We start from the raw sequence: 27,867 nt of genomic DNA, 5'->3' as shown, positions 1-27,867 counted from the left end.
TTTATCGATTACATGAATTTTTATTTAAAATATTAACAACTTTAGAGTAGAAATTATTTTGATTTAGGTACAAAGTGAATAATGGGAGAAAAGTATAATTATTTTAAACAAAATATAAAATATTCTGAATACATTTAATTACAGGTGTGCGTTTACCTAATAATCATTAAGATAATAATATGTGTATATCATTTCAGCCGTAGATCTTCATCGTTTTATAAGATACAGGAATTGAAAGCACGGATCGAATGTCCTGCAAACATCGTCAACCAACGACTGGTCAAGTAAACCACCACGATCAATTCGCATGATTTAAATAAACTCTCACGGCCAATTTATGTGCCTGTCTAATTTTAATATAATTGATTTTTATAATTGCGATCCGACAATGTAATGTTTACATTTATTCAGCGATTGTAGTTTTATTCTTATAACCGTTTTCCACGCTTAACCCTGAACCGCGGTTCACGATTAATTAATAGCGATTACATAACAATCCGGGGACGTTTTTCTGAATGTACCAACACGAGCTTTATCTGGATCGTCCCATGGAAATAGGCGAAACGGCGTACTTGGCAAGGACGTTGGTGGAAATGTCAACTGTACATGAATAATATTTAAATGTTAAATAAATTCTTACTGTCTTACCTAATATATTACTCATTATTAAATGCTTGCGGTTTTCTGTTTGTTCAAAACATTCTTTTGTGTGACACGTCAAGAATATATTTTAGAAATGGCATGTACTTATTTTAGATTAACAGTAAGCCGGAATTGATGTTTAGGAAATAAATAATTTGTCAATTTTTGAATTTATGTACATATATTTATCACAAATATTTTATAAAAATACAAAAAAAAAAATGATTTCTTAACTTAGTAAAACGCAATAATTTTAAATAAACAAACTTTAACAAATAAATTTATTTTGTTAAAATTAAAAAAAAGAAACAATAAAAAAATGTTCCAAATTTTAGAAATAATAACAATTTTTATGTTTGTCTACTATTTTTCGTTTCAAATAAATAAATAATTATTTATTAATTTTGCCAAACATACAAATTTTAAATAATTCAATTATAATTGATTTACTTGTTCCACATTTTTAAACATTTTAAGCAAGTAATTTTAAGATTAAAAAAATTGACATATTTACTAGTTAATGTTTAAGTTTATTTATAAAAATATCTAAATATCTATCTAAATCTAGAAGTAACTAACTTTTATTCTGATTTTTTTTGTTTCTAAATTACAACATGTTACCCTGATTTTTTTTAAATAAATTATTTCATATATTGATCAAATAGGAAAATTAAAATAAAGTTACGCAACTTATTTACTTATTTCTTAATTCTTTTTCAATAAAGATAAGGTGGAAAAGTCTTATCTTATATAAAAGTCTTATAAGTGATCTTATCATGATCAAATATGTTAATATAATATAAAGTTTTGACAATTAATTTCATTTATTTATTTATTTATTCTTTTTCGACAAACGTAAGATAGAAAAGTAATCAAATTCACAAAAAATAACAATGTTATCGTGAAATATTTTTTTGCCTTAAAAATAAATTATTTCATATATTGATCAAATAGAATAATTCAAAATAAAGTTAGACAACTAAACTTATTTACTTATTTCTTTATACTTTTTATGTAAAGATAACATGGAAAAGTAATTAAATTTACAACATATAACGATGTTATCCTGAAATATTTTTTGTTTTCAAAATAAATTATTTCTTATCATGTTCAAATATGATAACATAAAATAAAGTTTAACAATTATTATTTACTTATTTTTTTATTATTTTTCAATAAACATAAGCTGAAAAAGTAATTAAATTTACGACAAATAACAATGTTATCCTGAAGTGTTTTTTATTTTAAAAATAAATTGTATCTTATCTTGATCAAGCAGAATAATATAATATAAAGTTAGACAATTAATCTTATTTACTTATTAAACATAAGATAGACAAATAAAAATATTATCCTGAAATATTTTTTGAACATGGTCAAATAAATATTGTAATTAATCTGTTTTATTTAATTTATTTAGATATTTTTTAAAACTAAATTATTTCTTAACATAGTGAGTAACAATAATTATAAATAAATTATCAATAAAATTGTATTTGACCATAATAACATCAATTTATGTAAACGACACTGTTTAGAAAATAATAACAAAATCTATCTGATATCCTCTAATAATATATAAAATAAATACTTAAATCTCAATCAAGATTATTCTTACACATCAAAAAGACCGAAATGGTCATTAAATTAGTTAAATCCCCGTTTTCTAAGTGAAAATAGGCCGTCACGAAATGAGTGTATATTTATAAATAAAAAAATAACTCATGAAAACCGTTTGTTACGGAACTAAATTCCTGAGGAAAAAGTAAAAGTTTGACTAATTTTCGGGGCAAGCGTTTCTAGTGCACTAGACGGACGGATTTGAAAGCACATTGTTAGGCTGCATTTTTTTCCCACCGAATTCCATTCGTCCGGTCGGTCGATATGAAATCGAAATTTGGGGCCAGAATTAAGTCATTATTAAACACGTAAAAACAATTCATTGAAAAATGCACGTGCACAACGAACAAGTCAAAGTTCGACTGTGACACATCCATAGAAAATTCACAACCTACACGCCAATTGTTTAATTGTGCTAAAATAAGCGAAGAAAATGAAGTCATTGAATATTTCACTCGAGCGAATATTCTAAATATAGCTAATTGAAATGTGTAATTAAACTGTAAAAATAAATTAACGCGTTTTAAATTAGCTGTAAACGGCTTAAAATAGAACAATTTAGGAATGCAACTTGAACACATTAACGAGCCCCCAATTAGTTCGCTTGCAATCCGAGCCGGAGAACGATTTTCAAGAAGGCCCGCATGATTCTTTCAAGACGCTGAATTTACGTGTAGGGAAGAACGAAACAAAAACGTCCGAAGTATGCGTGGAATGCACGTGAAATTATAATTAATAATCCTGAATAAAACATGATAATAGAAACACCTTTCGCATTCTCCGTTCGGACTCCTGAATATTTAGCGTTTGAAGTGAGAGACCGGGGGCACCGTTCACCTCAAATTTCTATGCATTTTTGTCCGGCACACCGTTATACAAACACTGAATGGAAAAATGATCGGCCCGGGCCAGTTAGCAGCACCCGATAAACATGTGACGTTCACGTCGTCATGCTAAATAATTAGAGAGGAAAAATATCCGGGAAGTTAATTAAGACATTCTGGTCCATCGATGGATGGAATCGAGGTCTCAAACGTTGAAAATGGTCAATGGACCGCGGGTTTTAAGAATGAAAATGAAATAATCATGGCTAAGTAAACGTTCATACCGTGCACGGAGAATTCAAGAGGGTCCGGACATACCTGAAACAAAGAATGCGGATTTATTTGCAGGAGCAGATGTAGGTGGCATCTAGCGGCCGTGCCGGGCACCGGCACAGGAATGCGAGAACAATTAATGAAAAAGATATAGTAATCCACGAATATTTGTTTAAGATATAATTAATACAATTACGAGCGTGAGATGAGCTTTAAGTCAATCACAATCTCCTTTTTTTATTGGCCGCTTTTTTATGTTTATATGCCAGTGATTAATCGGGTTCTTAAAGTTCAACTTCGCCAAATTATTTTTCATTACTTAATGCCGTGATATTTAATTAAGTGTAAAAACCAAGTTCATGGATATATTTAGATTGTTAATTGCTGTTATATATTAAAAGTTTTATATTATTGTATTTAATTTTAATTTCTGGAATGTTTCTAGTTTAAACAAAAACAAATTCATTAAAAAAAAATAATAAAAATTATTATTGTAATAATTTTCTAATAATAATGGATATTATTAATATTTTTAAAATTAAAAATGATTATATATTTATATGTAATTTTTGGAAAACCCATTATTGGTTTCGAAGTTTATAAAAACATATGCAAATTAAAATATTAGAACTAAAAAATTATAAATATTTTAATGAATTTCAGTTTTACATATTTATAAAAACAAAAATTCAAATTTTTCTACTTTTAATAATAATGAAAATTATTAATATTTTTAACATTAAAAACGATTAAATAAAGTATACTATTATATATATTTTCTTAAATTTTGGAAAAACCATTATTAGTGTCTAAGTTTATAAATACATGTGCAAATTAAAATATTGTAATCAATTTCTGAGACTTTATTGGTTAAAATAAAAATTGAAATTGAAAATTGGAATATACAAAGCATAATTTTATTACAATATTATTTTGTATTGAAGAATTAGGGGCTTCATTTTTACATTCACAGTCCACTTAAAAGTATTGTAATAGTGAAACAAAAATCTTTTAATTACTTTCTAAAACTAACAATTCCCACCTTTAATAATTTCCAATAGAGTGAAAACGAGCATAAAAACCGTGAAAGTGATTAAATAACAATAATTATTTATTTATTGTTTGTGACACGAGTTCGTCAAAATATTCAAACAATCCGGAATTCCAGAGAATAAACAGTAAATCTGAAACTTCAACTCAAATACTAAACACCCGTTTCCTTCGCATCAAGTCGTAACATTTTTATAGTTCCAGAGAACTCCAATTGACGGGCATTGTATTTTCAAATTATTTATGCGTGTTAACAGTACAAATAACCTTAGTTACTGTTACATTCTGGCACCATCGTCGAACGGTTCCCGTATTCTGAATCCAAAATGTGCTGTATCGGTTGTAAAAAAGGAGAATTTCATTCTTCGTTCGTCGTTAAGAGGTGCGTTTAAACTTTATTAATCTATCGGTATTTGTTGCTCGGACTCCGTTACGTTCCAAAATCAAAGAGGCCGTATTTTATTACAGAATGTTGTTTATGATGGAATTTGTCAAAGCTGTTTGGTGTGTGGTTCTTTATAAAAGTCATTGAGGAATTCAGCCAAATTGATTCTGGAATTATAATTAATAAATTTGTATGCGACGAATGGAAATTATACGAGTCACATGTAACGTGATACCTGTGCCAAATTCAGACGTATAAAGTTTTTATAAATGTTGAAATTTACCGAAAAATGAATGTACTGGGTCTCTAATTTTGTGCTATTAAGAGTATTTCCGGTCCAGATAAAGAAAAACTGACTGTTTATAGTTCATTTTTTTTTTAAATGTTGATTTTACAAACTGCATTTTGACATAGATATGAAAAATTAATTAATTTTTTGACTTACTTAAAAAAACTATTTACAATTTCGACTCACATATATAATAATTATATATATATATATATATATATATATATATATATATATATAATTACAAAAATTTATAATTTGTCGTACAACAAAATTTCCATATATTTAATATTCTGGCCTATGAAGCAAAAAAGCACATCTAATAATTTATTTTATTTGTTTTTAAAAAACAATTTTAATATTTACACACATTATCTCTAACTAAGATACAACGATATTTCTGGTAAATTTTGAAATATTTAATAATCTTGCCTATGACATTATATCTCTAAGATATAACGATAACTCTAGTAAAATTAAAAATATTTAATATTGTCACCTATGAAATAAAGAAGACGAAACTGATAATTTATTTGATTTATATTATAAAAACACAATTTCAATTTTAACATACACTCGCACAAAAATTGTGACATTATATATTAAATATCATATTCCTTATGTTCCACAGATATCCCAAAATTTATAAGATCAGTGAGTTTTCGTAGATACTTAAAAATTATTTTGGACAATCAACAGTAGTTTCTCTCTGTCTGGTCTGAAAATGCTTTTGATATTAAAAAAGCCAACTTGGGACACTTTGTATGCAAAAATATTTTTAATTTTGTCACAAATATAATTAATAGAGTTGGAAAATTAGCAAACAGTCGACATACGCAGTCGAACCCCATTTCGAGACAGTGAATTGTCGTCACATAAAATTATTTATTGTGTTGTCTATTGCCCGGCAAGTTCACCAGAGTTCATTCATAACTCGCGAGGAAACCTAGAATGTGAATAGCAAAGACGTCCGGTTGCCATGGTTACGCATCTTATCGGCATTTCTTACATTCTAGGAGGAATATTTTACCCGAATCGTGTTCCAGCCGCATCGAGAACAAAACGAAAGTCAAACTCGGCTGGGGCCCCCGCGTTTCCATTTGGGTGAATTTTACGTGCCAATGTCTCGAAACATACTTTTCTTGTGAAATTTAATCAAATGAACCAAAAAAAAAACGGTTTGGTTATAATTTATTGAAAAAAACCTATTGATTAATAAAGAAAGATTATTACAAATTTATTGGTTGGCAATGTTTGAATTTGAAACGTGAATGTACGAGGAAGTGAAATAACCACGTATAAGTTACGCAATAAACCGTATCTACAAGGTTGTACTACATTTTAAAGGTTATTTTTATACGTAGTTACAAGGATAATTTATGAGGATGTAAAGATAGCAAAACCAGATATAATAAAGTTGTTAAAATATGAAAGATTTTGGAATTGGCTCACACCAGTTTAGAAAATGGTGGATGCGCCACACCTCACAAATTCTTCGAAATTATAAATTTTAATCTCTGAAATACAGATAGATATAACAAATATAAATATAAAACTTTATTTAAACAGATTTTTATACTTCTTGTACAGAGTTATAACAATTATTTAAATTTTGTAAATACTTCGTCACCAAACAATTTTTTTAATGATACAAAGATTTATACTCAGTGACAAAAAAATTGCAACACCAAGAAGGAATATTCATTAATTAATTACAATAGTATAATGCATAAGTCTATTACGTTAAAAATAATTTAGTAAAAGGTTAAATTGAAATGAAATTTTTATAAACTTCTTTATTAATTTCATGTAATAAAGAAATAGAGAAAATGATTATTATAATAATAATCTATTTTTTAATAATAAAAAATGTATTTTTATTTCAGGCTTTATAAGATTTTTAATTCTGGCATTGATTTTTGGTGTTAATATTTTCGAAAATGATTTAGTAACATTTTCATTAAACGTATAAACAGTAATATTACACTTTTTCACCTATTGATTAAAAAAGAAAAATTTTAATAAAATAATGATATTTTATAATTAGCATTTTAAAGTAATTTTATATTATAATTTTATCAAATTATTTATGATTAATAACATTTCAATATTGTAATTGTTTACAGTTTTTTGAATTTTGAAATAAGTTTATTAACAAATAATCTGAATTAAATAACTAGACAAAGATTCTATAGTTTGTAATTTATCGTCAATTTTTTTTAAATAGGAGAAATTTGAAACATTTCTTAATTTAAAAATTAACAATTTATTATAATAATAATATTATAATCACTTGCGATTAATAACTTTTCTGATATTGTCATTGTTATTTACAGTTCTCAGAATTTTGAAATAATTATATTAAAGATTGATAAGATTTTTAATTTTGGCATTGATTTTTAATGTTATATATATTATGGAAAATATATTAAATTGATTTAATAAATTTTTCTAATTAGACATATAAACATTAATATTAAACTTTCTCACCTAAGACTTAAAGTAGAAAAACTATAATAAAATAATGATTTTATAATTTTATTACATCAATAGTGATTAATAATTTTTTTTTATTATTTAATATATTTATTAGAATTTGAAAATAAGTATTAAAATTTATTAAAAAATTTTATATGTAAGTAACTAGACAGTGATTTTACAATTTTTATTTGAAACATTTTAGATAAATTTAAATTATAATTGGTAACTAATTGCTTAAAAGAAAACTTGTTCATTTCAAATGATATTTTATAATTCACATTTTAAAGAAATTTTATAATATTTTAACTTATGATTATTAACTTGATATTTGATATTGTTATTGTTGTTTACAATTTTAAAAATTTCGAACTAAATATTAAAATTTATGAACAAATTTTTCAATTAATTAATCAGATGATTTTACAGTTTTTATCAAAAACAATTTAGAGAAAATTATATCATTAGTTAATAAATTGAAATTCTTTAAAAAGGGAAAAATATTCAAAGCATTTTGACTACATGATATTTGACATCAGTTTTTTTCAGTTTTTAGAATTTCGAAGTATTCGAAGTACACAAATCTTTTTAAAGAACAGATAAAAAAATTTAAAAAAAAAATAAATTTCAATTTGTCCCTAGTTGCTTAAAAATGAAAAACTTTTTAAACTTTAATTTTTTTACTAAAAAAATTATCTTATCCTGAGTTATTGAATTTAAAAGGTTTTACAAAAACAACGTGACACTAAAAACAATATTCAAACAATTTTCAAAAATCATTTCGTTTAATAGAGACATTATTTCAACATAATTATGTGAACGTTCTGAAGAGCGAAGAATTCGCAAGCGGCCGGACAGTGGAAGCGACCGTTGGCCCCGCCGAAAACTGGTATGTGTCTATATTTATTACATGATTTTTTAATTACCGTTTTCTTTGTTTATGATAGACGGTGGGAACAGAGTGTCCTCGTAAGGAGACCCGCAGTCTGGCGAGAGCGAGCGGCGGGCCGGCGGGCAGCGGCATCCTGCAAGCAACGTTCGCCGGCGACCTGAATTCCTCCGCCGCCGATGACGACGGTACCCGCGCTTCTGGAGGACGGGCCGTTCTCGCTCGCCGACACGGCACGTGTGGCCCCTTTTTCCAGCCCGGAAACGGAGACAGAACGGTCGAAAAAAAATCACGACATTTCACGTTCGACCACCTTCACACTTTCATAATCGCGATAGGTTTTAGTTAAGGACACAAAAACTTATCGGAAGAAGAAAATTAATCGCCGGCAAATGGCTTGTGTCATATAATAAGAGTGCCACTTATTTCCGGGGCGGAAGAGTCCATTGTTTTTTAGTAGTAGTAACACTAGAATTTAATTAGTTGAAGTTAAGTTTAATTCGGACGTTTATCCATTAGATTCTTCACTGTAGGACCAAATGATAGAGAGAGTCTATAGTCTGCATAGACTGGTATGCATCAAAGAATTGAAAATTTTCATTTAATTTAATTAAAATAAGAAGGACTGGACCAAAATACTTTTAGTTGAAATAAGCTTTTTTAAGTATGAATAATATTTGTGTTTATACTTTGTTTACATTCTCTAATTATTAAAACTAATCAAAATTACCTTAATTACTTTCTTCGAACATTAAATCTGAAATATCTCAAAAGTAGCTGTGATAATCAAAATTAACCAAGAGTGTCATTTTTATTCTAAATTATGCAAATAATATAAAAAGCTTAATAGTTTAAAAAATATTCGGTGGCGTAGAAAATAGGGCAAGAAAACGAAAAGGACCCTCCAGAATCTATGTTACAGTACTGCATCATTATGAAAAAAGTTTATTCATTAAATTGTAAGTATGTATTTTAGGATAATACGTACCAAATTTAAGCACGATTGGACCAAAGGTTACGTAAATGTGAAAATATTAAATTTGTATTTAACTTTAGAACTTTAGAAGAATATTTTATTTAATCATTCTTTATTATTAGACGGATTGTTCCTTATCCCAAATTTCGATCTTCTATTTTAGAAATATCTTAAATTAATCACATTAAAAAAAAATTAATTTCATAATTTTACAAATTGAACAGATCAGTAAGTATTTGTTTAACTTATAGATAAAGCTTTATTTTAGCAGGAATTAATTCTTCCTAAAATATATATAAATTTAGATAAAACTGAGCTAATTAGAAGTTTGTAAATTTTCTACAATTTTATATTGGTAATGTCGAAATTTTCCATTAACTTTTACTTAAGATTGGTCTCGACGTTTAACCCTTAATACCTTTTTCAAATCAAAACATTAGACACACAAAGGAAAATCAACTGGAAGTTATTATAAAGCAGATCCAAAAGAGGTTTTTATCTAAATTTAAAAGAAGATGGATTAGTGCCCATAAGAAAAATCTGGCCAAAGTGAATTTCATCAAGTTTTCAGATGACAGTTTAACAGTCTCTTTATGGCATTTTAGTGCCTTCAAAAAATTATCCCACAAGTAGATGATACGACGTGTCGTCCTTTAATCCTGGCCAGTGACAAATCACAACGTCCTTCGGACCGGCACGCACACATGCATTAACATGGGCATTTCAAAGTTTCGTTGAGACTAGATTTTTTGATAAATTAATTTCACATCTCGTCTCAAACGAATATCAAAGCCGACTTTAATAACGTAACGTGGAAAAATTTTTCGACATTAGAACATACGAGATCTGGGTCGCTTAAATGCGTAGCACTTCCAAGCAAATTTGTGCTAGACATATTTAAAAATAACAACACGATCGAGCCAGACAGTTTTAAAAAGTGTTTGTTTTTGTTTTTACACGATTTATTTTATGTAAAGGAGAAACGGCGGGTCGACATTTAAATTTCTACGTGGGTACTTTCTCCTTGTGGATGAAAAATAAAATAATAATTCTACTTTGTTCATGTTAAAGTAACAGCATAATTAGAAACGTAATTGTTAAAATGGCTGTTAAAAGGTAGCTTTAATGAGCAGACTAAGCCGTGATACACATTTTTGCAGTTAATTCATCGTTCTTGGTATCTTCATTATAAGCAAGCGGTTAATTGTCGGATATCCTCCGGTTTAAATAATCTTGTAGCAACGATCGTATCTGTTTTCATTCATATTTTGAATATTATCTTAACGTTTTAATATGCACGTTTAATTGTGAATGAAAAGCGATATCCAAAAATGATTCATATTGTGCGGCATTTACTTCCTGGTGTTTTCATTAACATAAATTAACATTATTTAAAATAAGAAAAGTTAAGAGGTGTGAAATTTTCAAATTTCTAAACTAATGACAATTTTTTTCTTTAATAAAACGAATTTCGAAATATTGACATCACACGAACATTTATTTAAAAATGTGTTAATTCGTGTTTATTTACCACTACAAAGCCAAGTGTCTAATATCTAATAATGGTGTTAACAGTTATGCCAAGCAATTTCACACCGAAATTCATGCTTAGTAATTCACAATAATAAAGTCGTGTAAATTACTGTAAATTACATTTTGCACAGATTTTAGTTTAATATAATAAAGTCATTTTTATTCAGTAATTTCTTCTAGTAATTTTAACTAAATGTGCTCATTAAATTTTATTTTAAAATGTACTTTACTTTGCAGACCATTTTTATGTTTATTAAATATGTTAATACATATTAATAAAGGTACTAATAGTAAATATGATACGTTTGTCTTTTAATAATTTATATCTATATAAGAGTTTTTCAGTTTCAATAGGAACTCTATATACAAGGTTATTTTAAAACTGAGACCAGGTAAAACTGCAAAAATGAAGAAAATCTAAATAAAGTTTCTGCTGAAGAAAATATAGGTCCTCAAGATTGAATTTATTTTTATTTTTTTGTCATATTTCCATAGTATTTGGTCCAATCGTGTTTTATATTTGGTATGTACTCTGTTTTCTCCTTTACTCGTCCTATTTATATAATAATATTTTTTAAAATTATTTTTATATTCTTTAGAATTTAGAAAGAAGGTAGATACAACTAAAGTAATGAACTGAATGTGCTGATATGTTATTAACTCTGGGTGAATGTCATGGAAGCGCACGTGCTGCTGTAAAATGATTTGCAGAAAAATATCCTAGAAGACATTTACCTAATTACGAAACCTTTCTTTCCACTGAACGACTTTTACGTGAAACAGATATATTAAAAACTAAAATTAAATTATGAAATATGAGGAAAAACAATTTATGATATTAAAATTCTTCTTTGTACGTGTTTTACCTGCTCCCAAATTCTGACCACTTATTTTAGAATCACCTTCTATTAATTAATTAATGCTTCTTCCGGTTGAAATTGAAATAGTTAAGATATTCATTAATGAAGAAAATATAATTAGATTTACGCCATTATTAAACTTATTCCACCTGGTTCCACATTTTCCAATTCAATCGGCAGTTACATTAAAATTTTACATCTATTCATTTAAAATCATTTTCCGATCTTTATTTATTTCCAACATATTAAACAGCGTTTTTTATTTTCGTTTATTTTTTCCATTTTAAATAACATTCTTATTTCAAATGGAATAATAATAAAAATTTTACACAGTTAGATCTATTTCAAAAAATGATGTACATGGTAGTTTTTAATATATTTTAAATATTATGTAATATTATTATATATAATATATAATTATCATAACATGGTAGTTTTGCATAAAAATTTTCATAAAATCAATTTATACATATACATATTTGTCAAAAGCAAAATTTGAAACAATTGGAAGCAAGCGTTATATTTTTTTACATTTTTACTAATATTTATGTAAACATTCATTTTAGCTAATACAACATACTACAACATGACAACATATAATAAAATTCAGAATGAAAAGATTTAAAAATTGTGTGGTGATTCCATTCGAAATAGGAAAGTTATATGTAGGAAACAAGTTACTGAATAAATACTGAATAATATTTTGGAATATTATTAAAGGCTTGTTATATAATACACTTATAATATGTATATCAAGAATAAATTTTTGCACTTTATTTACTGATAACCCATTTTTTTTAATGGTCACTAATTGATTGAAAATATATTGAAAAAGGCTTAAAATTAAGAAATCAACAACATAGAATTGAAAAATATAATATTTATAGAATTCTATCTGGAAAACTGTATAGCAGGAAAACACTTCCTTGAAAATTCCCGCCGCATTTTCGGGACGTCCTACGGTGGAAGCAACGGCGGGCCACGCGGAGTGAGACGGAACGAGGGCCCGGTGGAGAGTTATGCCGCTCAACAGCTGTAAATCGGCGGGGGGAACGACGGTGTGCGGGGGACGCGGGGACGGCCGGTGTGAGGTCAGACGTCTTGCGCGGAGGAATGTTCGGTGCCGCGGGCGCAAAGCTGAATTCCTGGCCCCCTTGTCGAGCCCCCGCCAGCGCTCCGTTCATTCATTCACAACATCGGACCTCCTACCATGATACCTACGTGATAGTGGACGGAGCGCCGCGTTGCCGATGCCGCGACCAATTCCATCTCGGGACGAATCTCCTATACTCGAGTTTTTTCGAATTTTCAAATTGAAATTACAGATATTTTACCCACAATATATAAAAAGCGTCAAAACATTTTGAAGTATTCATTTTTTTCGAATAATTTTTACCGAATATTTGCTCTATTAATTAGCTGAATTCTCTCGAATAAGAATATTTCAAAACCTGTTTTTCAAATTTTACAAATTTACGGATTTATTAGAAATACAAGTACTAAAACATTTTTTTTATAAAAAATATCATAAGACCTCAAGGGTATTTTACCTAAAGCCTAACACATCTAGAGACATCTTTAGCTAAGCTTTGGAATCTACAAAAATTTAGTTTCAGTATAGGGAGCGCCATCTGTTTCTTTATAGCGCAAGTGACATCTTGTAACTGCAGGATATTATATTTTGTACAAACTATAACATATCTAAAAAGACGGTGGCGCTACTAAAACAAAAAGTAATTTTATTGTAGTACGAATTTTGAAGTTAATTATTTAAAAAAAATAGAACAAAATTAAGAATTTAAAAGGAGTTTGTCTGTAAAATATATAATTTTATACAGAATTATTTTAAAAGAATTAGTTATAGAAAACCTCTTTATTATAAAATCTTGAATGATAGAAAGAGCTTTAATTAACCAAATATAAGATAAATCTTATTTTATATTTGTTTTGCATATTTATATGCACGAAAAACAACTACATAAATAATGAACAGTCTGGTAAAAACAAAATTTTTATCGTAATCTAAAAATATACTAAAATCTTATACCTGGAAAGACCAAAAGTTTTATTTGGAATTTTATTTGACTTTGATAAAATTAAATTATTTATCTAAATTAAGCACTTCAACCAATTAGCCATTTATTATTGCTTACTCCCAATAAAACGATTAGATTACCGAATTATTTGCTCAAATAATTGTTGTAAAATCGAATTGTACAAATATTTATCAATATATAGACACGCTGAACGAATAGCTCTTATTATCCGGGTATCAATTAGTTGCAGCAACAAACGGTCTTAATCTACAAGCAGTCAGAAATGCGTGCATTTTAATTTTTATCTATTAACAACAGTTAAGCCTCACTCGGCTACTTGATGTGGTTAATTGTTGTCTTGCTTGCACCATATTTTTACACGAACTTTTCCACATTGGTATAAAATCATGTATGCGTATTCCTAGAATAAATTTCGCCAGTTATATTTTTAATCTGGCGTCTGTTCTATTTTTTGGACCGTATTGATCGTACCTATGCATCGGCATTGGAAATTTAGTGCATACGACCTCGCTTCAAGCTAAAATCTCGACATTCAATTACAATTTTTAACATTTAGAAATTTGGCATGGGCCTAAAAACCCCGTCAGTATGAGATGAATGAGGCAATAACGAAGAACTATCAAGGTCTATTTTGTAACAACTACAGTTGTTCACTATATCGAAAGAAACTGATTAATATTAATAAATTTCATTAGAATGTGTTATAATAATAACACGTGATCTCATCACTTTTAGTTAAATCTAGATTTTTAGTCGTTAACAGCTCTCTAAAGTTCTAGACATTTACATTAATTGATTACGTCACATCAATCACCCACGTCTTAATTTGTGTGACGCCTGCAATGTATTTAAGTAAATCAGATTAGTATTGAGGGGAGCACAACAAATATCCACCGTAAAATACGAAGTAGCATACTTGAAAATGCTACATAATTAAATTTATATCTAGACAGTAACGTGCTTTAAATATCAATATTTGCCTTGAAGATAAAGCACTTGTGGATTGCAATAACAATGTGCAAAAACGCAAATTGGAAAAAAAATTAAAAGAGGCGAAGGTGAATTTTAAATATTTTTTTTCTCATTACAGCAAGAAGGTTATCCAGAATCGGTAAATATGTGGGCCGAATTAATTTAATACCACATTTGTATTATCAAGAATTTTAGCGGAAAATATTAATTGTACAACAACGCATTTTAAATCAATCGCAATACCATATAAATGTATCCATGAGCATTTGTAATAAACTAAAACATTTTAGTGTTGATAATAAAAATTATTGTGACCTTTGTGAATAATAATTGTGGATTTTATTTAAATACAGTTACAGCAAATAACATTGAAACATTCCAGATCCATATTTAATTGGTTAATTAACACTTAAACAAGAAAAATTGTGCGAAACTATTGAAATAATCGCACTATCGATCGTCATCCACAAGAACAAACTCGATTGTGAGAACGTAATCAAACACAAAGCGAAATTCTCCACAAATTTCGTGAATCATTTGTTTACGTTATGTAAATTGGACAAAAGTAACAGTTACAGATGGAATTTAAATCAAACGAAGCGGTTGTTCTCTCGTTTATTAGCCGATCGGCCTTGATCGTCGCCAACAATTCTTTAATCAAAACAAAACGGAAAAATTAATTAGTCCAATCCAACTTGTTAGGGGTAATATTCGCATCAAGAGTCTCAGTATGAATAATTATCCGTAAACTGTTTAATCACACATAATTATAAAGAAATATTAAGGTTACCATTAATTAATCATTCAGGGATTGAATTAACGAAGCAACACATTACCTACTTTATCATGGCAATTGCTGGATCTGAATCAAGATCGTTGAAGCTCAATGTCTCGATATAATGCCTTCATTATTAAATAAGATTCGCCATCCTCCACAATAGAAGAAAGGGAATATAAAAATACGTACCTTGCACTTTCGAATGTGGCGGAGGCGGAGCTGCCGATGGCACCGAAACCGACGCCAACGGCCAGACCCTCCGGGATGTTGTGGACAGTAATGGCGACCACAAGGAGGATGATACGTTTCCATTGTCCGTGCTGGATCTCCTCGATGTTCGACGCACCTTCGTAGCTCTGAACGGACGGAAAAACGTCTTCATTTGCTCGCGAATTTTGTTCATGTTTACCTACTGCAATAGGCGAAACGAAAAAATGTCAGTTAATGTAGATATAAGTATTCAGTTTGGGGTATGATAAATTAATAGGTTTAAAAATGTTGTGGCAGAGTTTTAACAATGACTGATGTATGATACACCAATCATTTACACAGACTGATTTAGTACTTATTGTGTAGTACTACTTACTAATAATTACATTTGATATAATGAATCAAATATAGTGCTTATTAGTAATTACGTAATTTTATCCCAATCAAGTTGTTTTAACTACCTATTTAATTCTCAGTCACTTTTTAAAGTTCCATTTCATTTTCATTTAATCACTTAATTATTAAAATACATAATGTTGCTAAATTTGAATACTACAATTATATATCATTATAATTTAAATTTGATAACGTTAATATTATAATTTCATTGTTCACAAATATAACTAACAAATGTAAACAAACAAAAATTATGGCATTAACTAATTCTATTTAAAGCGTAATAAAATTATTTTATAAAAACTACCTTTAATATGATTCAGATCAGATTCCTTTTTCATTGAAGAGGTTTTGACTGAATTATTAAATAAAAATTTTAAATTAACAAGTTGGTATAAAAACGAAATTTTGAAACTGATTGTATTGTTTATTTACAGTTTTTAAACTACTCACTAATAGTGAAGTGTTTTGAAGTGCTCTATTTTAACTTTTTATTTGAATTCACAAACTGCCCACATATTCCTCATACATTTGAAAACTGAAAGTACTGATATGACACTGCCAATGAATATTTATTATCAAAGAAACAAATAAATTTGTAAAACAATAATATTTTGAACAATTTTAAAGATGTACTAATTTATCATTGATTTATTGTCTTTAATTTTTAATAGTGTGTAGGTAACCACAATAAAAAATTTACAAACAGCAAAATCCCAGTTTTTTATCTTTGTAAGCATTTTATAATTGAAATTATTCATTACATATACATATTTGTTTATCATATAAACACATGTTATTACAATAAATGGATTTATAAATAGACAACTAAATTTATCAACACTGTTTTTGTATAATAAATAATGAAATTTCAGGAATATCTTGACATTGACTTTGCAAAGTTCACATGTGTAGCAAAATTTATCTGTTTGTCAAATCTGCTCTGTAAGCCACACGCTTATCTTATCTGGTCTGTAATACCTCTACCATGCACCCAGCACAATCATTACAGATGTTAATCATTTCTAAAATGAAAACAAACATAGAAAAGAGAAGGTAAAACGTTTAGAACGTCATTTACCCTAAATCTTGTACCCAAAAAACCTAATTGGTCATTCGCAGAGTCAAGTGAAGATTAACATACCCCTTCTGCGTTGCACTGATCCAATATTATCAGAAAAACCGTCGATGGCAGTCGAGTCGGGGATAGACATGTGAGAGTCCCGTCTCACACTTCTGACACTGTCTTTTCGATTACTTGTGGCATGGAGAGCTGAAAACACACCGTTTAGCACTTTCATGACACAAACTGAACACCATACCTAGCATCATGTTAGGGGAGTGTACGCCCAGCACCGTTATCAACTTGTCAGCCCCATAAACGAACAGGGAGCCGAGCAGGAAGCCAAGACCCACCGGCAGGAAGGCGTACTCGCCTTTCTCGCCGTACAATTTCGATTCCTCGGCCATTTCAATGGCGGGCGCCAACAGGGACCAAAATGAGGCGGCCGTCATGACGCCGGCTGCGAATCCGAGGCTGGCGTCGAGCAGTTTCCTCTGAAAAATGATTTGTTTATATGGTTTTGTTTATGTTTGAGGTTAGGTTCTAACCTGCGAGCCTCGGATTACGATAACTAGCGCAGCGCCGGCCGCGGTCAGGCCCCAGGTGAACAGCGTGCCCAGGAAGGCCTGCATGACCGGTCCGTATCCCTGTATCATTTTGTTCCCGTTCGTTTGGTTGATGATGCCAGAAAAGCCCCCTATTCCATGCCAAAGTCGACAACTCACGCACGAACACCGACTGCCATGCAAGCGCGAATTCTTGAATATTTCAAACGTGTCCTGCTATCAGAACATGCGCGTTGCACCGCGATCTGGGGAACACACACAGTTTGTCACTGTTTATGAAATTATTAAAACAACAACGGTTTGTCTGCAACTGCACAACTTGCACGTAGAACAACGGCAGAAAGGTTCTGGATTTTGCTTGCTTTGGATGTGTTGCTTGGTTATTTTTTTATGTAATGTAAATCGACTGCCACATCTCAAGTGGTTTGCTTAACTTTTGAAAAATGACCTCTCGATACACAGATAAATTCGAATATAGATAACGAGCAGACAGGCAGTTGTGAAGTATAATGTATTAGTTAAAACATTTTACCTGCAGAAGGGTAGACAACACACATCGGTTGGTTGTTCTCAGCTGACAGTACTATTGCGCATCTAATTCGAAAACAATGATCATGAATACTTCATACAGTGGTCATCAAATCGGTTGTGTTGTGGAATACGTGCGGAAATACCACAGGTAGAATTAAAACAGATTTGTCCACAATTGAAGTACTACTGTAATTGCGGTTCCACTGGAGCGTCGATAAAACTGACCTCAATTTCTTGATATTTATTTCGTACACGTAAAACGACAACTTACTGTTTATTTTATCTGTTTAAGTGCACTAGTTCATGATAAAACATAATGACTGTTTTATTTGGTTGATACATTATAATTACTTAATAATAATAAAGATATATCGAAACGTTTTTTTAATTTAATTTCCAGTGGCGGCTATTCAGATAAGGCAGGTGAAGCAATGCCTCTTCTATGAAAATGACTTTTTCTCACATAACGTTATTATATTCCAATGAATATTTTGTTTATTTTGCAGAGGCACTCTTAAATGTGCCTCTTTATGTCAGTTCGTGTCACAAGTAAATCGTAAATATTTCTATTTCATTCCATCATTCGCGCATGCGGTTTAAAATCGAGCTATTGTTTCAGTGGTAGAGGGGCTGAGGCGTGCCTGCAGCCAATGAGATACCTACGTTTTTGTTTTTTTGTTCTACATATTTATTGTGCCCCACCAGACTCAAAACCTGTTAGTTTTATTCCAAATTTTTGCTAGGAAAACTAAAACAAAATTAAATTAGTTAGTGTGATTTATTAAGAATTCAATAACAAGTTGTTATTCATGTTTAACATTATAACCACGAAACTTAAATTACATATTGTCGGGATGTAAAAATAGTTTTCTACAAGAATTACAATATTTACAAGCACATCATTAATCCAATGTAGAAGTGGAATGTATTCTTAAGTACTTTGAGCACGAATAAATTAATATTATTATATACACATTTATACAATAAGTAAGTTGCGTTAAATATTGAAGTTTTCATTACTTTAGTGAGGAATTAGTCATTTACATATTGAAAGTTCATTGTTGTAAATATCTAACAGGTCACTATTATAATCAGATACATTGACATTATTGCATTTGGTACTTCTGCATTAGACGAATGGATGGTTCAACTGGCCGAGTTATATTGGTTAATCAATTAGTTTTTTACAAGTATAATGAACATTTTGCAAAAGTAAGAGTGGTCATATAATTTAGTGCTTAAAACTTAATTAAACTATTCAGGTCTTTTCATATAGGCACAGTCAATTTTACAATCCTATTCCACAATATTTGTTTATTATTGATAAAATAGATGAACTTTCTATTATCTACAGCCTTAATCGTCTACTGTACAAACTCGGACATTTCCAGGACCAATTGAAAACTGGCCCAAAAATGCATTTTTGAAATCTACATCCTACTACAACAATACTGATTGACTATTAACATAATTACCTAGCAACCTTTATTAATTTACTGTTTCATTATTTAGCACCTACTCGCCTCATTCATACAAAGTGCACATTTATGTATTGTCTATGTACTCATTAAATCTCATCAACTTATATTTCTGTACATAACAAAATACATTCCAGTAGGCAATACATAAATTAATAGCCTTCACCATGCTTAACAATGAACATACAAACTTAACTTAAACCAAATTAAAGTATGCATTTATAATAAATAGTACGTCTATGCACGTTTCTAACGAAATAAAACTTAAGTAAATGCGAAAATTAATTATTATTGTGAAATCGTTGTCATTTCACCACCGCTACATTAGCTCAGAAGCTTGCGATTTCTATAGACTTTTTGACACTACAACATTTATTTACTGTGGATGAGTTATAGATTATATTGTAGATATAACTAGTATGTGGAATATACACTAGTAATAAAATTGATCTATTCAGATGGAAGTGAGTTTTTGATCTAAGCCATCGAAAATGTATTGTCCATCGTTCAGAAGGAATGTTCTTTCTCTTTCTTAAATTTTTGTGTAAATGTTTTCATCATGAAAGCCCCAAGGCCAGTTTTTGTCTACTTGAACGCTTATATGCTTACAAAGATATGTTAGTACGTCTTTTCGTTTAATATAAGTAAGTGTGTGGTGAGAAACGATAGGCTTGAAAACTTATTCTGTATAACATGTGGGTACTGATAAACTATCACACGTTTGGTTGCTTAGATTTTGAATGAAAATTTTACACAAACTCCTTGAAACTTGTATGTTATAAAAATAATTTTGATTAACATTTTTATTCAAGTAATCCCCAAGTACAATTGTAAAACTGCAGAACGACGAATTCATTAAAACAAAACTATTACCTTACATAACAATAATGACACGGATCATTTGTATCCAGTAACTACTCAAATAGAGATAACAAGCTCAATTCCTCGCGATGTGAAAACGTTAAAATTCAGCGGTACTTTCAGAAACCCGCCTTCATCAGACATTCCACATCCTCATCCACCGAGGTGTCGGAATCCGTCGGGGATGGTGACGACACGTTGCCCATCAGCGCCACCCCCAGGGTCTGTTGTCGAGAGATGCTGGGACGTTGTTGACGTAACTGGGCCTGCAGCCACGACGGACGTCTCAGCGAGGACGTACCGTAGTATTCCTCCGGGATGGTGTCGCGAGTTATCGATCTGGAAGTAGAGTTATGGGATTACGGGGATTTTTCACTTCTGACGTGTTCCAGTGAACATTATTCCCTTTTGTTATATGTTAATGGGAAATGTATGTTAGGTGTAGTTATATTTCGTTATTGTCCACTGGAACACTTAGAGCTTAACAATGAGTTATTGTCATTAAGAACATGTTCACAATTAGTAGTTTTAGATTTTAATGCACATGTTTTTATTGAAAATAACGATGGGTGATAAAACACACAACATTAAAGTACTATTAAAGGATCTAGGATGACAAGTAGGGATAATTGTAGAGAAGTTAACACTTCTGATTTACTTAATTTAGTTGCCAATCTTCCATATTTTGAATAAGGCATTGTTTATAATCTTCAGGCTTCATATTGTTCCTAATACAATAGATTATTGTATATTAATAAAGGTTTCGTTGATTTCGTTCTTAAAACAAAAATTAGTGCATTTGATATTTTCAATGGATTCATAAAGAATGCGTCATAAAACATAATTAATATCCTCATTTATATTGTAATAAATTAGTTTCTGATATTGCTCATATTTTATAATAAATTACTGATTTTTTAAGGTCAACAATACAAGTTACAATAATATTTCTTATATAAGAATGGGAGTGTCTATTTTCATAATAAAAAATATTTAATTCCCAAGAGCAAGAAATCTTACTTATCATCTATATTTAATTCATAATGAGAAAAAAATTATTGCATTGAAATTAATTTATTAATCAATTCTATTATACATCTTTCGGATTGCGTGTTTAACTGCACATATTTTGGTATTCATCAAAATTGAGTTTTCAAAGATATTACCAAGATAAAATCTGACCCACATCAAGTGGAATATTAAGTATCACCATGGGAATGTTCGACGGCGTCTAATAATTTAATATCTACTGCGTGATAGTAATGATATTATAATAGAAGATACGGCATGTCAAAGCATAGAAAGATTTACCACAACCACATTCCAGAGAGACTGCTTTCCAACACCACTGAAATTTATCATCACAAAACTAATTAAGAAGGCGTGAAATCAAAAGCTACTGTAACAGCCTCGTATCTAGGTATAGTTCTTAAGTCTTCAGCACTTCATGCATTCTTATTTAGAATTGAGATTTGATAGGAATTTCAATTAAGCAGGAATTACCTTTAGTCGAGATTTATCGGTTGTTTAATTTAAAGATTGGATGTAAAGAAAAGGTAATTTTGATCCTTAATTGAAACATACTTGGGACAGTATTAGTTTGGCCGACACTTGGTGCTGCGGTCACTTTTTAATCAAAGATACATTCAAGTTGCAACTTACCTTTTATGCTAAATTATTTAAATATCTGAAAAATTGCATTACATCACATTATACAATTTTTTAAGAGTGTGTGCGTGCAATACAGTGGAATATTTAAGAAACACAATAAATGTGCAAAGATGGATATTTGTTGACCAAGTGTTGGAACGTGAGCCAAATCATTAACCTACCTCCAGTTTAATCACGAAAATTATAACTGAAAAATAAATCTGAAATTAGTTGTCTAGAAGTGGTTCTTCTGTAACAATTTGGTCAATGGAGTTAAATCGTAATAAATTTTGAAGGTTGTCTTTTCTCGGTCTAATTACAAATTAATTTTCAGACAAAAGAGAGTAGAAATTGTAAATGTGACAGTCAAATAATAAAACATAAAACGTATCTTTGTTAAAAAGGGACGCCATGATTTAGTTGCTGATCGTAGTCGTGCAGGTGTCACTGATGCAAAACCCAACATCCAGATACAGATCAAAGAACGAAACAAAAACAGAAAATAAAATTCCTTACGTTGCCCCGTGTGCAATTTTGTTCACATATGTATATGAATGTCATCAACACACCCGCTTAGCTCCAGCATGGACCCGCGACGCGCCTGCCGCCGCTGTCCCGGCGTCTGGGGCGGCTGCGGCAGCGTCGGGATTGTCGCGACGCTGGAGTGTCCGCCGCAGGGCGCCGCCGGTGCGCTAACAGTGCTCGCCTGTTTTTGCAGCACGCCGAGCGGATCAGTGTCGCCGTCCTCGATCAGGATGACGGCGGCGGCGCCGGATCGGCCGCCGGAACCGCCGGTGGAGCCGCGACGCTCGCGCTGCGGCGTCGATTCGGTACTGCTCATCGGCTCCGAGCCCAGGCTCTCGCGACGGAACAGTCCAATCACCGAGGAACGGGGGTTCTCCAATCCACCTGGAAAAGGTTCAGCAACGTTGAAGGCAAATTGGCCGGTTAGACTATTTTAGGAACTAAATATTCCATTACGGTTATTTATAACGTTATCAACGAGAATCTCGTAATCAGTTTCGGGCAGATAATCACGTGGAAAATTAAATTGGAATCGCCGGAGGATGTGACGCGATTACATGCACTGATTTTGATTAGCGTTACCTAAGAAGGTGGCCGAAGGGGAATTGTAGGCCAGATATTCCTTGTTGGATGCCCAGGCGGGAAACTCGGACTGCTGCAGGGGTGCTGAGCCTTCCTCCTCGTCCCGTTTCCATGGGAGCATCGTTTCGGTGGCGGTGGGCGTCGTGACGCGCATCAGATCACCCCCTGTGCAAAGATAAAACAAAAATTTTCAGAATTAGAAACGGAAAGGGAAATTACTGACAACATCCCAAGTGCAAGATAGTGTGCTCCTCGTTTTATGTTGAACAGTGCATTTTTGAAATATATATTCGAATATAAGTCATGGTAAATTTAAATTTAAATACATTACTAAACGATAAACAAACATAAATAAAACTAAATAAAACACTTTTAACAAACATTGGTGCGTTACTCGTTCGAACAAGTACAAAAAGTTAATATATATTGTAGAATATCAAAGAATTTGTATGCAACATATTTTTACCATTTTAAGTGAATTAAATTCCTCTAATGCAAACAGAATTTAGTACCCATTTCACTTTCGTTGTTATTAAAGCATTCTTTCATTCACTTCAAATACCATTAGTGTGAAAGTGAGCAAATTTTAGTCATCTATGTTAAGTGAGTTTGATAGAAGGCTAATTATTGATTTGACTTTCATTATTGGAAATTACCAATTGGTCGAAGCAAATCGTTGGAATTGTTGGAGACCCTGATCTGAAAAAGGTCGTAAATGACGTGCTTGAGGTTAAAAAAGACGCCGAGAGACCACATAATGCGCGACCTCATATTGCGAGAGTTATTTTGGAGTATTTCCAACATACCAAAGTTAAGGATATTAAACTTTTTGAATTAAAATGAGTCCACATTAATTGTATTTAAATTTTATGAAATTCAACACAGAAAAATAAATACATAAAATTTTATACGTTTTTAAAGTTAGTACAATTTACATTTAGTTTATAATAGATTACAGTAATATTTGCATGGAAATGTATTCAGATAATTATGACTAGATGTAAATTAACTCCGAATAAGAGGCATAGATGAAATTGAAATGTTGGAATCTGAAGTGAATCAGGACCAAATTGCATGTTGCAGGGAGTTATTTCTCGCATGTGTCCTCGCCTTCATCAAACTGGCTTGACTAAGGGAAACTACAACAAATAAGACTATTATTTATGATTAAGGAACAGTAGATACCCAACAGCGTTATCCTCGCAACTGTCTGGTCAGCTAGAAAAGATTATAGGAGCTTGTATTGCTCCAATTAAAGTATGGAGTCTCTTGACAAATGCAAGTTTTTGTTTATGAATGGTGGAATTAGGCTCTACAAAGATAATCGTTAAGTTCGAGTCTGGCCAAACCGAAATCATCGAGGGATTATAGACTCTTACCCATTTCAAAGGAGTTTCATTAGGGTCTAGGTAGGAATTTGTTACGATGGCCCTACAAAATTCGTTTTTGTTGAAGATAATACTTTCTCGTGTCAGCTGACATAAATCCTATCGAGTATGTATAACGGCAGTTTTCGAACCATCAACCTTCCCCAATATCCTCCAGAGCATCTATTTCACCGTCACGGTCCAACATATCCCAAAAAGAATTGAATAACTTCATAGAAGGTATGTAGAAGAGTTATCAGTCATCGATGCCCATGAGGGACATTAAATGCACTAAATGTTATGTATGTATAAATTTGATCAAAAATAAAAATTGCTGATCTATGTTAAATTTATTAGGTCGTATTAATTTTACTAAACATATTTTATTTCTTAGTTTCTTCACAATATAAAGTCAATGTCAACGCAAATTTTACATACATTTTTCAATATTCTTAACTTTTAAACATGAGTTTAAATTTTCCTCCAGATTTATCACCAATTGAACACATGGAGTACATAGGAAGGAGACTGAAATTCAGCTCTTTGAGGCTTTGAAGGACTTTCAACAATGAATGTTTGGATCGTCGTGGATACTTAATAATATATTAAATATTCTCGTCTGAAATACGAAAAATGGACGAAATCCGACCACCAGTTCAGGAGCAAATTTACACATTTAAATAAAATATTATGATAATCATGTAAATAAACTTCCACGCAGCGAAATTTTGCTGCATAAATATTATGTTTCAGGACTGCATAATTAAACAGTAGATCCAGTTGTTTTCGAAATAAAATTACCTAATGTGGTTGTGCGTCACGTTCACGTGCGTCACAGTTCAAAATGAGTTTGTTTTCACCGTAGGTGTCGGTTTCGCGAAATCGACAAACTAAATTGGGCGTTATTAATTTTGATTGAAATGTACGCATTTCCATGACTAGTAAATGAATCGGGGGACGAGATCACGTGGGACCGTTCAATTTTAAAAATTACCCACATTCGAATAGATACTTCAAATATTTCAACCAACATGACGGGAACATTCCATAGATAGAATTACTTACCGTCTATCGAACCTCTCGACATGCGTTTTCCTGTATCTGAGAAAATACTGTCATCTGTAACTGAACATGAATCATACAGTGCTAAAGATGTATATTTGTTGGTAACTGGCGGGTTTCGTAGGAAAGCCATGCGACTGACATGCGAAACTAAGACGGACGGGTTGCACAAAAAGATTCGATTTACTCACGTTACACGCGGTGATAATTTTGTTGGTTTTGTGTTTCGAAAGCTCTTTACCTAATTAAGTTCAATTTTAAAAATATACAATAACGAATTCCTTCGTTCCTGTAAGTGCCCTCTTTTAAAAGTAGCCTCGTTATTTCCAATTAGGGAGCAAAGCAAAGTGGAAGTAAAATTAAAATTATTCATTTAATTTGCTGAATAAGTAACTGTAAGAACGTCCTAAATTTAATTTCAGATATTGAATATACTGATGCAAGATAAACAAACAATTTAAATATTTTAAGGAGAAATTTGAACTTTTAAAGTTTGTGCTTTCAGCCAAAGCACTCCCTTATTTAAAATAAAATACGTCATTCAATCACATTAATGAAAACAGGAAAGGAATTGAAAAGTTTTATGTAAATTTTATTTTTATTAAACGTCAATTTTAAGTTTCAAGCAGCGAGTTTACAGGATTCTTGCCCACGACTTTTAATTACAGCGAAGCGTGCAAATGGAAATGTGTACACGTTTAATTTTCCGAATACATAAGAGAATAGTAAAATTCCTGGTTTCAGGACTCATTTTCGTTTAAGAAATAATGAACATATTTAATCTTTTTTGAAGTTTTAGTACGAGTGTGAATAATGGAGTTTCGTCTTGCGAAAAGCATTTTCTATTCTAGTTAAAGTGGAGAAGTTTCTATGAAATGAATTTACTTGGAATGAGAAAGGAATTGGAATAATATCAATAGGGTTGCCAAGTCAATAGTGTAAAGTTACATTTCAATTTCTAAACCATTAACATGATTAGATCTGTTATATTTTTAAAAAAAATATATATGTCTCGAAATAACTTGACAACCCCGTAAACATTTCATCTACATTTCGTACCGTTACAGCCGTGTCTTCTCCATGGGAGAGATACTTCGGCGGCGGTTGATTTTTTAAATTTAAGTCCCACCAAGGGAACCGTTTGACTAGCAAAGCTTCCGCTGTTCTCTGTTTCCGAACTCGCTAAAATATGAGCCCCATTAACACACCCTGTTTTCCCAGTACAAAGAAAAAACAACAATCAAATTCATTACGTACAACAATTCACTTCTATTTATTGTTTCATTTTAAGGCACATCAGGACATGTTTTTTTTTTCTTTAAATTTTAATTTCATTCAGTTTTCCTAAATGTGTGACTAAATTACATGGATCCTTTAACTGTTTTCTTGGGAATCAATTGAAGAATTGATGGTTGATTAAATATTCCTGCTGAATTTTTAAATTATACATATCTGACGTGCCATACTGTGTGTTTTTATTGTGATGTGTATTGCGGATGTACATTTCTAACAAATACAAATAAAATGTATTGCCAATAACGTGCATTAATAGAATACAATAAATAATGAAACAATTTAATAATAATAGTCTATTGACCCACATTCGACATCCAATAAAAATGCACTCCTATATTATTTAAAAAAATACATCGATGAACTGAAAAACCTGCGCTGAAGAACAAGCAAAAAAATCGGAATCACAAATCTGGAGTAATGACGTTAAGTAAGTAAGGTCATGCTTTTTCCTCAGCTGTGTTAATGTAATAACGCCTATTCGAAGCGAAACCACAAAACAATTAGCCACGAGTCTGCCACAGAAGACGGAGGCGCCTCGCTCTTGGAACGGATGGCAATGGACAAAAAATGTCTCGATGATGCCTATATCTAGTTCATCGATTTCTTTGTTTAGTTCCCGTGATAATTTTAAGACATTCGATGTCCATTAATCAT

General features: G+C 30.9%; 2 protein-coding genes across 14 annotated transcripts in view; both read right to left on the bottom strand.

Annotated features, from left to right (window-relative positions):
* The window catches only part of LOC109604458 (zinc transporter ZIP11), an 87,859-nt gene extending 69,326 nt beyond the window's left edge, over nucleotides 1-18,533 (bottom strand). Inside the window, exons 1-5 of one of the 3 annotated variants that reach the window (XM_049963841.1) lie at nucleotides 18,394-18,533; nucleotides 17,844-18,106; nucleotides 17,555-17,789; nucleotides 17,377-17,505; nucleotides 15,816-16,038 (exon numbers count right to left, since the gene is read on the bottom strand). In XM_049963841.1, coding sequence (XP_049819798.1) covers nucleotides 15,816-16,038; nucleotides 17,377-17,505; nucleotides 17,555-17,789; nucleotides 17,844-17,951 — 695 coding nt within the window. In that variant the 5' untranslated portion in view covers nucleotides 17,952-18,106; nucleotides 18,394-18,533. Of the gene's footprint in view, nucleotides 1-15,815; nucleotides 16,039-17,376; nucleotides 17,506-17,554; nucleotides 17,790-17,843; nucleotides 18,315-18,393 lie in introns of those variants that run through there. The other 2 variants (XM_049963844.1, XM_049963843.1) reach the window with 2 other exon arrangements.
* Nucleotides 18,534-19,151: 618 nt separating this feature from the next.
* Nucleotides 19,152-27,867, bottom strand: part of LOC109604459 (sodium/hydrogen exchanger 3) — a 33,296-nt gene continuing 24,580 nt past the window's right edge. For 4 of the 11 annotated variants that reach the window (XM_049963831.1, XM_049963830.1, XM_049963836.1 and 1 more), the window contains exons 12-16: nucleotides 26,977-27,126; nucleotides 25,921-25,980; nucleotides 23,489-23,653; nucleotides 22,951-23,290; nucleotides 19,152-21,070 (exon numbers count right to left, since the gene is read on the bottom strand). In XM_049963831.1, coding sequence (XP_049819788.1) covers nucleotides 20,851-21,070; nucleotides 22,951-23,290; nucleotides 23,489-23,653; nucleotides 25,921-25,980; nucleotides 26,977-27,126 — 935 coding nt within the window. In that variant the 3' untranslated portion in view covers nucleotides 19,152-20,850. Of the gene's footprint in view, nucleotides 21,071-22,897; nucleotides 23,291-23,488; nucleotides 23,654-25,920; nucleotides 25,981-26,976; nucleotides 27,127-27,867 lie in introns of all 11 variants that reach the window. The other 7 variants (XM_049963835.1, XM_020020988.2, XM_049963832.1 and 4 more) reach the window with 6 other exon arrangements.

This window comes from Aethina tumida, chromosome 2, assembly GCF_024364675.1.
Source record: "Aethina tumida isolate Nest 87 chromosome 2, icAetTumi1.1, whole genome shotgun sequence".
Lineage (NCBI taxonomy): Eukaryota > Metazoa > Arthropoda > Insecta > Coleoptera > Nitidulidae > Aethina > Aethina tumida.
This window is presented reverse-complemented; position numbering and strand designations above follow the sequence as displayed.